The sequence below is a fragment of the Cololabis saira genome, chromosome 20 (genome assembly GCF_033807715.1).
Source record: "Cololabis saira isolate AMF1-May2022 chromosome 20, fColSai1.1, whole genome shotgun sequence".
Classification (NCBI taxonomy): Eukaryota; Metazoa; Chordata; class Actinopteri; order Beloniformes; family Belonidae; genus Cololabis; species Cololabis saira.
Genome location: NC_084606.1, coordinates 29,302,261 through 29,315,523, shown reverse-complemented (window position 1 = coordinate 29,315,523; position 13,263 = coordinate 29,302,261). Strand labels below are relative to the sequence as shown.

At 39.5% G+C, this 13,263-nt stretch overlaps 1 protein-coding gene across 6 annotated transcripts in view; it reads right to left on the bottom strand.

Annotated features, from left to right (window-relative positions):
• kcnip4a (potassium voltage-gated channel interacting protein 4a) overlaps positions 1-13,263 on the bottom strand; it is a 144,208-nt gene that overhangs the window by 9,174 nt on the left and 121,771 nt on the right. For 5 of the 6 annotated variants that reach the window (XM_061710335.1, XM_061710332.1, XM_061710334.1 and 2 more), the window contains one exon: positions 3,379-3,503. In XM_061710335.1, the coding sequence (XP_061566319.1) occupies positions 3,379-3,503 (125 nt within the window). Of the gene's footprint in view, positions 1-3,378; positions 3,504-6,233; positions 6,334-13,263 lie in introns of all 6 variants that reach the window. The other variant, XM_061710331.1, reaches the window with a different exon arrangement.

The window sequence follows — 13,263 nt, the reverse complement described above, 5'->3', positions numbered from 1 at the left end:
TCCACTGCGTACGTCGCGTACCACCCGAGTAGAGCATGTCATACCGATGGTGACCGATAGGGGGCAGTAAGCAGAGCAACAGTTGGAAAAGCTACTTATATTAAGTAGCAGAAGTAGTAGCAGCAGCAGCGGTAGCAGATTAGAAAAACGAACACTTTTACAGGACAATATTGGATGATGTAGGAGATTATAACATCGTGTGAATGTGTATGAGTGTGTATGAATGTTTGTGGTGGTCGGAGGGGCCGTTTGGCGCGATATGGCAGCCACGCTCCCGTCAGTCTGCAGGGCAGCTGCGGCTACAGACGGAGCTACCACCGGGGAGAATGTGTGTGAATGAATAATGATCTCTGTAAAGCTCTGGGTGCCTAGAAGGAAGCTAAAGAAAACCATAACATTATTATTATTATTATTACTCTTTTTTTAATGTGTATTACTTATTTATATTACTGTTTTACCCCCTTCCCTGTGTGTGTGTGTGTGTACTTCTGCTACGTGAGTTTCCCCGTTGAGAGAGTAATAAAGGACTATTTTATCTTATCTTATTATTATTGCTTATTATCAAAAGTGGATAGTCTTTCCAGACTAATTTATCCAGCATTCTCCTCACCCATCTCAACAAGAATGACGAAACAATAAATCCAGTTAATTTTAGGTTCATATGGAGAAGTAGATGTCAATATATAAGAAAGATTAACATGGTCAAAAAATGTATTGTTCCTAATATGATTCCAAGTCATTCATTTGCAAGTCATTCAATAGTATTTTTATTGAAAAACAGAGTATTTAAAATAAAATAAGTCCCGTCAATTGACTCCCGGCTCCCGGCTCCGCTTCCTCCCGGCTCCGGGAGGCACCGAGGCTCGGCGCGTACCTCCGCCGGGGCTCGGCCGCCGGGGCTCCGCGGCCGGGGCTAGGCGGCCGGGGCTCGGCCACCGGGGCTCGGCCACCGGGGCTCGGCGGCCGGGGCTCGGCCACCGGGGCTCGGCCGCCGGGGGTTGTCCGGGGCTCGGCGGCCGGGGCTCGCCATCCGCGGTACTCCCGGGGACTCTAGTCCCGCAGCACCAGTGAGTATTTTGACCGGAGAGATTATAAAATACCGGACTTCGGCATATTTTACCGGACAACGGAAACCCTGGGGGGAAGTTAAATATTGCATAAATATATGCACGGGGAACTTTCTCCAGGGGAGAGCAGCATAGTCGTGCCAGCTGGGATCAGACCGGGAACAGCGATACTAGCGGCCAGAGCGAGAACTGCAGGTCGCGTACGCGTTCAGTGTCTTTTTGAGAACGTGCACGTCGACGCGTCAAATGTACGCAGGATACGCAGGATACGCGAGACGTGACGTCACGCGTATCCTGCGTCTCGCGTACGCGTTCTGAACTGCAAGTATAAACGCGGCTTTAGGTTCTCTCTCATCGCGTATCCATGACAGAAATAGATACATTCATTAGCAAAATGAGGACATGAAAGACTTTACACATGAATATTCTTATTTAAAAAGTAATTATTGGATTATCTTTCAGCTTTAAGCCAATCTGTACCCCAACCCCAGTATTTACTGATGAATGTCTGCATGAGAAAATAAAACTGAAATGAAGGACTCAGGGGAACTGGCGTGACAGATGGAACAATAAACTACAAGTGCACATTTTCCACTTGCCCTTGGAGACTGGTTTGTTGTCTGCATTAATCAAAGACTTAATGTCATAATTGTACGTACGTTTTTTAAAATTCTGTCTTGCACCCTGCACCGGTGTGCCTCTTGGCCCGGTCTGGGGATCACAAGTGATGGAATATCAAGTCCAATGCTCAAATCAGACCCAAGAGTATTAACCGGGGAAGCCCAGTGGATTCAGACAGACGTGAGGACAACAGGGTCTCGTTCCGTGCTCTGGGGTGCATATATACTCTCTCTAACAGTTAAGGTCAGGATCAGAGGTCTTGTTATGGTGTTAGACATATTTCCAGACTGAAGACACAACTCCACTTCGACCACCACCTGCGCTGGAAGCGACTGCCTTAAAAACTCCTGACCTTGTCCAGCCACCTGCATTGGAGGCATTTGATTTGCTCCAAAACTCTGGACACAAAGGACAAAAGGGCAAACTAGTCATGCCGGGAACGCAGCCAGCTTCTAGTCTCACTGGCCATAATATCCGTCCTTCACTCTGCCGATGCTACGAGACAAAGACGTGCCATTTCAACCTCGCGGTTATAAAAATAAATCACACGACACCAACAGATGGACAAAAACCATTTTGAATAGTAATTTAAGAGCCATCACCCTCTTTTATGTCCCTATACAGTCTTCAGCCCTGAAAACATTCAAATGCATGACAGAGATGAATATTGAGTTAAAAAAGTTTAATATTATATATCATGGGAATGTTAAATAAAGATTAATTGCATACAAATGATGTTCCCATCAAACACTAGTAATAAAGACAGGTTTTACCATCCCAATTGATTAAGCACAAGGTATACTGAATGAAATGTCACTGGTTTAGCAGGTCTTATGTTATTTTCCGATTAAATTATGGGATTGATGAAAAAATTTGACCTAATTTTGGCAAAGGATTAAAAATAAAATCTTAACAATTACAAAGTTATGAGATTAACTATCGACCGCCTTCCTTGGTTCATTTTATGCCACTATTAAAGTACAAGTCAACGTATGATATAACTGGAAACACAGGAATATAAATCAAAATAGTATTAAATAATATAATAATCATATAATATGACATGAATCATAAAAAGACTAAGTTTGATTTCACCCGGGGATCACAGCTCATAATGAAGTGGCACATCTGCCGGTTAAAGAGTCCATAAACATCTGTGGTACTGTCCACCTCGGAGGAAGTCGGGCACAGTGTGCAGGGGAAAATTAAAACCCTCATTAGTGCACTTTAATGCTTTGTCCAGTGGAAGCCGGCTAATGGGAAGGTTTTCGCAGGGACCTGACTGGCACTCAGAGCAGAAAACTAAAACCCTGTGGGAACATCTATCACAGGATTTTCACCATCCTCTTTCATTGCAAGAACATTTAAGCCAAGTTCCATTTAAGTCATCACGTCAAAACAGAGGTGCCAGTGAAGGGAGGTTTTATATTACTCTCCAAGATGTCAAGGTACAACTCAAAAATCCCTGACACGGAGAACAATAGAGACATATTCATGTTCCACAGGATTTAAATGTTACAGAAGCAGCAAAAGCTGGACGAGAGATGAGCTGTTTTAGAGTACTCAGGTAGAAGTAGCCCTACCACCTAGAGTAGGCTGTAAAAGAATAAAACCATGAAAAGTAAAATATGTTTATAGGAAAGAGACATATTTAAGACTGTTATACCTAACATATTCTGCTCAGACTTACGTTCTTGAAGCCCCGGTAGAGGATCTGTAACTCCTTACGGGAGAAACTGGTCTGTGCTTCGAGCTGCTCCAAGCCCTCGGGGCGATGACGGACGGCCGACAGCTCAAGCTCATCTTCAACGCTGTCTGGAGAGCAAAAGGGAGAAAGTCAGCCATGATCAGATGCTTGATTGAAGCTCGACTTCAAGAGAACCCATTACACTTCCAAATCTCCAAGTAGGGCTGGGCGATATATCAAGATTTTAATATATATCGATATATTTTCAAACACAATAATTTTTTTTTACATTTTTTTTTAATGATTTTGATATAGCTTATTTTGTGACAAATTGACTTGAATGTTTTATTTGAGATTTGCACAAATGTTTTGTTATTTGCACAACTGTCAACCTCAGTGGAAAAGTCTGCCTGTTACTGTCTACATTGTATTAATTGCACAGTGTATTTTAATTTAATTGTTATGCAGGAAAGGGATATTTGTTTTATTTTATTCAAGAAGCATTTTTATTCTATATATGCAGGCAGTTTATTTTTATTTCATTTGTTTTATACATTTTGATATTGTGCAGACCTCTGTTAACAAAGGAACCTGTGTGACATTTGGCACGAGGTTTTGTATTAAAACTGACTGTTTTTTTAAGGGTTTGCCTCAGAAAAAAATGAAGCTAACAGAGATGCTATGCTATAATGCTTTGGGGGAAACCCCAATTAATGCACAGAAAAAATATCGAGATATATATCAAGTATCGCCATTTAGCTCGAAAATATCGAGATATGACTTTTGGTCCATATCGCCCAGCCCTATCTCCAAGCTTCACACAAACATTTTCAAAAACCTCACTTCTGAAGGACAATATTTGACTATAAAATGCCACCAGACTCATTAAAGTGAATCGATTCCTGTTTCACCTCATTTTAATCAGATTCCTTATTTGTTCTTTCACAAAACTAAACCAAACCCTTCTTGCTCTCTACAACAAATGTAACATCAGAGGTAATGAGTGTTGTTGGGACCCCAGAGCAGAGGTTCTTGTGGCAGAGATCATCTCTGAGTGAGGGTTTGCAGCTGAACACTGGAATGTTTTAATGGCCCTGTAATGATGGCGGGTGCTGTCTGGGCGCCGTCACCGGCTGCGCGGTCCTCGCGGTCCTCGCGGTCCTCGCAGCGCAGCGCAGCGCTCCACTCTCATACGGCTGAAGTGTGACACACTGTCTAAGTGCCTCATTAGCATCAATACTTTTACTGTGCCCTACAGCTTAAAGGCCAAAGCTTTCAGCAAACCACGTTGAGCCATTTGCCTACATATGAAGGATAAGAAAAAAAGCTGCTTATTTTCATTTGCATCATTATATTAGTAGAAAAGCTGTAGACCTGTGGAACGTATTTGTGTTTTTCTGTCATTTGTGGGTATCGGATATAATCATGAGGTTGTGTAACTACGTTAATCTGTGGATAACAGATTAAATACAATAAAACACATGTAAAAAGAACAGAAGTCCACACATTAAGTCAACATATTTCTAGGATAACTTTTTCCACAAGTAGCACTGGTGCTAAATATTTTTAAGAGCATAATCACAGAGTTAAGGAACATCACAATAAATCAAGTTTATCGCAAAGATTTCCATCTTTTTCTTATCTTGATTGTATGACAGAAAAAAGTGTTACGAGCAGACTAAAGAAAGTAAAAAACATGATATTTTATATAGTTTTACAGACATAAAAATCGTTATGTTAAGCTTTTTTATTTTTCAATAAATAAATCAATACTACTACCACTACTACTACTAATACTTATAAATAATAATAATGGCTTATTTAAAAAAAAGTTTTTTCTGTAGGTTGCATGGTTTGTATATCTAAATTAATAAAGTAGTTGCTTGTAACTTAAGTTGCATGGTTGGATGAGACATCTGCGTCACTTCCAGGATTTTTAATCTCATTGCAATTTTCACAGTGAAATAAATGTAAAAATAATCATTTCCGATGTAGTTGTTGCTTGGGATTCGGTTCTTCCTTTGACATCCACGTATGCAGTTGATAGTACCTCTTTGTTTTCACATATTGATTGGATATATTGAATTTTACTGTCATTTCAGTTTTTTGTTTAGACACAAATTATTTGACTCCTGCTTTTTTTTTTTTTTTTTTAAAGAACTGCCGGCAGGTTTGCTGCAGTTCATCAGTACATCTGTTTCTGAATCACGAATGTCTCACACTGATGTTGCATTTCTTGAGTTTGTGGTCGAGCCAGCAGACTGATTTTATCATTTAATTGAGTAAACATTTCTTTATTTATTTTGAAATGACCACATTAGCGTTCCGTGTCAGGAGAGATGGTTTTTTTAAACTCCAGATTACCCACTGATCACACATCTAATCTTCCTTCGTGATTGGTGATGTTTTATTGGAGAAACATCTAAATGATCTCTTCTTTAGAAAAATTAATAGTTATTTTCAAATTCCACGCAACGTTAAAGTGACATCAAGTGCTTACTCAGCGACAAAAGATGAAAACCTATCCATCACTGATCCCAGCTGGTCTTGTTATGACAAGACTAGCGTCAGTATTCCTTTCTCTCTCTCTCCATCATGACGGACACTAAATCCTTACCCTTTCTTCCTCACCGTGCATCAAATAAACACAATAATGATATTACTGACAAACAATGGTTGCAAAATGTCAAACAAAATGTCGTAATGTGGAGCCCTGAAACCAAAATATTCTTAGATATTACCTTTTGAAAAGGATAAATAAAACTTAATGTGAAAAAAAGAACAGGAAATGCTACAAACGGGAAAAAAAAATTACAAAAAACTTGGTAAACTTATCAGAGACAAAGAGGGGGATCCACTTGCTTTGTTTACTGGAGTTGGGCTTTTTGCCTGTGGAGCAAGGAATGAGCCTCATGAGCCGAGCTCTCATCCCGCGCTTGTGGACAACCTGAGGGTAACCTGGGAAATACAGCATCAGGTCTGGTGGTTACCCAGGCAACAGCCTCGGTGCATTCTAGGAAACTGGACATGCAAAAGGTGAAGGTCTATTCAAGTTCAAGCAGACAGATGGCCACCTCTGGTTGTTCAGGACAACAACACGGTACTTTGTACCCGATCAAAGGGGAAATATCACAAATGACTAAAAAGACTAACTGCAGGACAGCAGTTTATCACTTCATTTTGGAAATATGTCATTCTGTTGAGATTTGCAGAACTCATGTGAGTAACATCGCACATCCACATTATTCACCTCCCTATTTTTAAAGCTTCCCAGATATCCATCCTGCTGCATTTGTTTAAGCTCTGATGTGGGTGGCACAAAGACAAAACAGCATTGTCAAAAAGGCACATCATGTGGACGAGGGGAATGGAGTCGAGTGTATGATTGAAAAGGGAGCTTTTCTATTGTATGTGTGAGTATGACACTAATATGTCATGAATAATTCAGGGAATTGTCTCAACTTTTTTAACAAATGTCACGTGACCTTTAAGCTAAAAAGCGGCACCAGGCACTGTGTAAATCAGGAGCCCTTGAACCAGCACATCCAAGCTATGAACCGATGACCACAGTACTCACAAAACACCCGTGTCTCATGTGCGGCACCTTTTTAAGCATCAAAATCAATAAATAACGAGTCCACGCCCTCGCTTCCGAATGAAGGAAGTCATTTCCCCTCTCACTCGGGGCCATTTGCAAAGATTTAATTTGACTTTGATGCCAGCTGTGGGTGTTTAGATGAGTCCTCAGGTGCAGCAAATCATTTGTCAATCATGTTACTGTAATTAACGGCAAGACTGCACTCACAGGTGAAAACAGAGGAAGAGCCCAAGGCACATTTATAAAAAAAAATGTCAAGCGATATGTGTTGTAAGAGGGCTCCATAAATCTGGCTTGTAAAAGGGATGCGCCGGGAACAATTACATCATATAACAAAAGGTGGTGAAAATTGGGTCATAAATCTGAAACTGCAGAACAAAACTGTCGGGACAAAGAAAAGTAACATTTAAAAAACGCTGTGTCATTGAAATGTGTTCAGAATATTTTGACTTGCATGATTGTTAAAGAGATACAGCTAAGCCAAATTATGTTTTTTTATTCTTAATCTTTCAAAGTATTTGTCATATATATACTTTCCAATGTACAGGGGTGAGTATAGAACAGGGGTCGGCAACCCAAAATGTTGAAAGAGCCGTATTGAACCAAAAACACAAAAAACAAATATGTCTGGAGCCGCAAAAAATCATATAAAAGTCTTGTATCAGCCTTAGAATGAAGGCAACACATGCTGCATGTATATATATTAGTTATAACTGGGGGAAGATTTTTTTTTCATTATGCACTTCGAGAAAAAAGTCGAAATGTCAAGAAAAAAGTCAAAATTTCAAGATTAATGTTGAAGACTTGAAGTACAATTTCGAGAAAAAAGTTGAAATATTGGGAAAAAAGTCGAAATGACAAGATTAATGTTGACGTACAATCTTGAGAAAAAAGTCGAAATGAGAAAAAAGTAGAAATGTTGAGAAAAAAGTCGAAATGTTGAGAAAAAGGCGAATGTCGAGAAAAATATTGAAAATTTTGTGAAAAAAGTCAAAATGTTGAGATTAAAAAGGAAAGGAAAATGGAAGAAAAAAGAGAAAAAATGAAAAAAAGGTAAAAAGAAAAAAAAGAAGGAAAAAAAGAAGAAGAAAAAAAAGGTCAAACATTTTTGAAAAAGCTCCAGGAGCCACTAGGGCGGCGCTAAAGAGCCGCATGCGGCTCTAGAGCCGCGGGTTGCCGACTCCTGGTATAGAACATTGCGTTCATGGCCTTCAGGAATATTCAGGAGCAGCTAGCGTTCAGACTCGGCACAGTGTTCATAAACGAGCTTATGTCATAAAAATCCCCTTCTGATGTGCTTGAAGAACGGCTCCCATTGGTGTTTATGATGAGGCGATAAATTTGAGATTTAGAGGATAAAACTGGAATCGTGTCATCACTTTCATGCTTAAGAGGAGTTTAGAGTGGTTTTGAGCGGCCTCCGCGAGACTGAGCTAGACGAATGTTGCTCGTGTTATTAAGATGTATCTTAGGTCTTGACAGGATGTCAGCTTGACTGGACTACAGCGATGCAGCCGTATTACCTCGGAGCTCAAGGACACTCCGGTGGGGGCTTGAGTTTACGCTGAGGTGCAAATGTGAAGAACGGAGCGAAACATGACGACGTACCGTCGTAATACAGCTGAGCGCGCGAGTGTTAGTGTGAAGCTGGGTAATAAGCTGGCAATAATAACAGATCTGTAAAGTGGAAGAAAAGCAGGGCCTGAGTGGCACAGTGCTTAATCGGGCAGCAAAGGAGCATTCATGCAGTCAGGGCTGTCTGATAAATGCTTGCCCTTTAATTTTATTGACAAAGTGGATCTGACGGAGTGCGTGTCCCCCATCGCAGAGCGAGTATCCATACTGGGTCCCCTTCTCACAAAAGCTCCCAAACATTTTGCTGCTGTTGTAACACTGTCATCCAACTACCGGACATCATGAAGGGGTGTTGTTGTCCTGGAGAACCAAACGTATGAGCAAGAACATTCTGTAAATTATAAAACATGCTAAATTTCACTTATTCAGCTCTTGCTGAACACACATAGTCATGTCTTACTTTTGCCTTCCATGAAAGAAAGAAAAAAAAAAAGATTCGGAGCCAAGCGGCTTCTTGAATGACGGCTGCAATAATTGGAGGCTTTAGCTGAGTGTACAGCTCGTCAGCATTGTAATTCAGAGCCACCTCTGAGTAACAAAGCTGCCCTGGCCACTTTCCCCCGCAGCAATACAAGAGAATGAGAGCGAGAGCCCTGTGAGGGTCTTTAAGAACAATCTCTCAGCACGATCTAATGACCATGGGACACTGTGGAACTTGCTTCCACTATAGGCATAAAATGGTCACATAGTATCTTCTTCACCAACGAGCAGGCAAGGCCACAAAACCTCTTAAACCCTTACAAAAAATAGTCAGAATTAGGGTTGCCACCTTTCAGAAATAGAAATAAGGGACGCCCTGATTTCAGCAGCGCAGGAGCCAAAAAAAAAGCCCTAAAACTTCTAAACTGAATAAAAATGTGTTTATTTTATATGAAAAACAAAATGCTTTGATTTAAAGTTTAAAATGCTTTAATAGCATTGAACTTTCATGACTGTAGAGACAGACAACCATATAGCAACCGAAATATCCTCCTATGCTCTGTATATCCACATCAGCCCAGATGTATAATATACATACAGGTGAAGAATATGGTGTAAAAGTTAATTTATTTCAATAATTCAACTAGAATATGGTGTAAAAGTTAATTTATTTCAATAATTCAACTAGAATATGGTGTAAAAGTTAACTTATTTCAATAATTCAACTAGAATATGGTGTAAAAGTTAATTTATTTCAATAATTCAACTAGAATATGGTGTAAAAGTTAATTTATTTCAATAATTCAACTAGAATATGGTGTAAAAGTTAATTTATTTCAATAATTCAACTAGAATATGGTGTAAAAGTTAATTTATTTCAATAATTCAACTAGAATATGGTGTAAAAGTTAATTTATTTCAATAATTCAACTAGAATATGGTGTAAAAATTCATGAAAATACGGTACAAATCGTGTCCCGTATTAGTTCAATACGGGACGCAACATTTTTTTCTCAAATAAAGGACAATTCCGTATTTTACGGGACGGGTGGCAACCCTAGTCAGAATATTACATTTCACAGCAAGTCTGGACTAATCAAAGCGCAGCTGCTTCATCTCTTAAGTCCCATAAATCAGGTTTCATTTATCTGAAAGGGTAAAACCAATCTCTAATGTCCTTTCCTAAACCAAAAGAGGGGCTAATAAATATTTGATAAATGTAGGGAATGTAAAAACTACAATGTTCTTCACCTCGCCCCGCATGGCTGCCTGGAATCAATACATTTGGTCTGTGTTATTGCATTAAAGCGTACAGTTTGATGAGCTGCACCACTGAGCTGGCAGCTTCTTTCTGGACACGGCGAATGATCCCCTCAGGGACCGCATGGGACAGATGAGCTTAATACCAGAACTTACTCAGAATGAGATTGAAAATACAATCATTAAATGGATCTTTAGTGGAGAAAGTGTATTTAAATAGCTAAAACTGACCACGGTAGTTTTTAATCATCACATCACAAATGCTGCAATAGCTGGAAATGTGATCACAGTGACTGATGGCAACATCCAAGATTGTCCCCCCAAAAAATGCATTAGTGAATCAGACTCTCACATTTGAAGAATAAACTCTTTGCTGATTGTATCTCCACCTGTTTTGGAAGAGCTTATCTCAACCGCTCCTAATATAGTGTGTTTGCTGTCCCGGCAATACAACATATAAGGGAAAAAACCAAGTCACCAATATGAGGATATCAAGTTCATCTGAACGTTATTCTGTCTAGTCTACGTCCATCTATGGACAAAACATGTTCACAGCCATGAATTATTTCCATTGCTGTAAAGCGTATGAGAGATTGTGGTGGTAAGTGGGAGCAGGATTTATCTGCGTGAAGGGAAAGCTGCACTTCAGTTTCAAATGAATTCTTGAGCGTGATGGTATCACTTCTTTAAAGCTTTATATTCTGTGGTCATCTTCCAAAACGTTCTCCAGAGCCGAAACCGCCGCTTCTCATCTCTCCCGTCTCTCCCGTCTTCAAGATCAGAAGTAATTAAATCAGTGGTCACATGACATCGAGAATCAAATCAAATATTGTCACTACGAAGTGAAGGAATAGTTGTTCCGTCTTAAGAGCGAGACGTTTTCTCAGTAATTGCACTGCAACAACATCCCACTTTGGGGATTCATTAGTATCAAACTCGAGGCACTTTAGAAATGTTTTTAAAACCAAGACTGTGACCTCTTTTCAGACTGATCATTCACCAGTCCTGAAGCAGCTGATTTCATTTACACACTGAGAAGTCTAAACCTTTCATAATCCGTTCTAGTTTTTCTCTGCTTTTTACCCGACAGTGACGGAGACCATGGACGCTGACGTTAACGCGGCCTGACAGAGCTTATTTATCATTTCGACCCGATTGCAGTCCTCACACCAGGTATTAAAGTCAGTTTTTCCCAGGTGTTAATCTCTTAAAACCTTAATCTGTGTCCTGCAGACCTCGACACAGATAGCATCACAATCAGACAACTGCCTGTTTCATTAAACCTAAAATGAAGTGAGTCGAATAACACGCCGTCTTCAGCCGTGACACACCGCCTCCTTTTGCTCGTGGATGTTCAATGGCCCGCAGCCTGCATCTTCACAAGGATGTGCAAACGTTACATTTGCTAATTCAGCCGAGAGCTGTAAGAACGATGAAACAACATATGAGCTTTGATTGCATGATATTTAGGTTGAATTCAATGAAGGCCTTTGTCAACACCTTTTTAGATTGTTTTTATTTAGACTCCCCCATATGTGTAAAGGTCAGCTCAGTCCAACCAAGGATCATTTACAGAAGGCCATACTAAAGCCTCTTGGACCAATTATATCGAACCGAATCCCCAGGAGCTGCAACTTGTAAGCTCGGTATTATTTCGGAGGTTTTACTCCCTTGGCCGCGGGTTGTTTTTAGGTTAAACAGAGAACTGTGACTGACACAAGGTAGCCACAAGTTAACTGGAATTAAACCCAAAGAGAGAATGAGGACAGGAGATCAGCAGTGGCAGCCTACGTGGACATCATTGGCATAGGTGTCAAGTTACAAAGTACAAATACTTCGTTACCTTACTTAAGTAGAAATTTTGGTTATCTATACTTCACTGGAGTAATTATTTTTCAGATGACTTTTTACTTTTACTCCTTACATTTTCATGCAATTATCTGTACTTTTTACACCTTACATTTTAAAAACAGCCTCGTTACTCTATTTCATTTGGGCCTTTAAATAAAAACTATCCAGTTAAATTGCTCCATCCGGATAGAGTGAATGTGGTTGTGGTTGTTTCAGATGTTCTTGTCCAGTTTTGTTCTTACATCCGTTCCCTCAGATTCCTGCAACTAAACTTGGATGTACATTCCAATAAAGGTTAGGATAAATGATAACATGCCTCTGAACTTTGACTTTTTGCACCATTACGATACTTATAGGCAACTAGTCATCATATCTGCTGCTCTCTGAAACACATGTTAATGCTCAATAGTACACATATATGGTTCTTTAATATATTTGCATTATACTAAGATGCATTCATTTTCAATGGCTTTTGTCCTTAATGGCTTTTTTCCCCCTTACATTACTTTTACTTTTATACTTTAAGTAGTTTTGAAACCAGTACTTTTATACTTTTACTTGAGTAAAAAACTTGAGTTGATACTTCAACTTCTACAGGAGTATTTTTAAACTCTAGTATCTATACTTCTACCCGAGTAATGAATGTGAATACTTTTGACACCTCTGATCATTGGCAGGTTTCTTGAAAATAGAAAATATTGCAAGTGATATCAAACTGACCATGCTGTGGCATGAAGACAACAGCTGGTCAGAAACATGTATTTTAAAGACCACGCATGAGCTTTACCTGCAACATTTAATGACAGAAGAAAAAATATTCTCACAATGAGCCAGATAAGAAGGAAATAATGTGTGAAGTGTTAAGATACTCTGTGTGTAGAGACCAGTTAAACATTCCTGTGTTTCACTGGAATGGGAAGTTTTAAATATGTACACCTGCTCCAATTCTGGATAATTTGTAAGACAATGGAGAATGATGAGGTCAGCTTTTTTATTTTACTTGCTCACAAAACGCACATTTTTAGTGACGACAGAAGCTGGAATTGGGAAGCAGTTGTCTCATTTAATGCTCCCAATCTTTAAAAAAAAAACAAAAAACATGCTTTTCTTGTCATACAATGGAT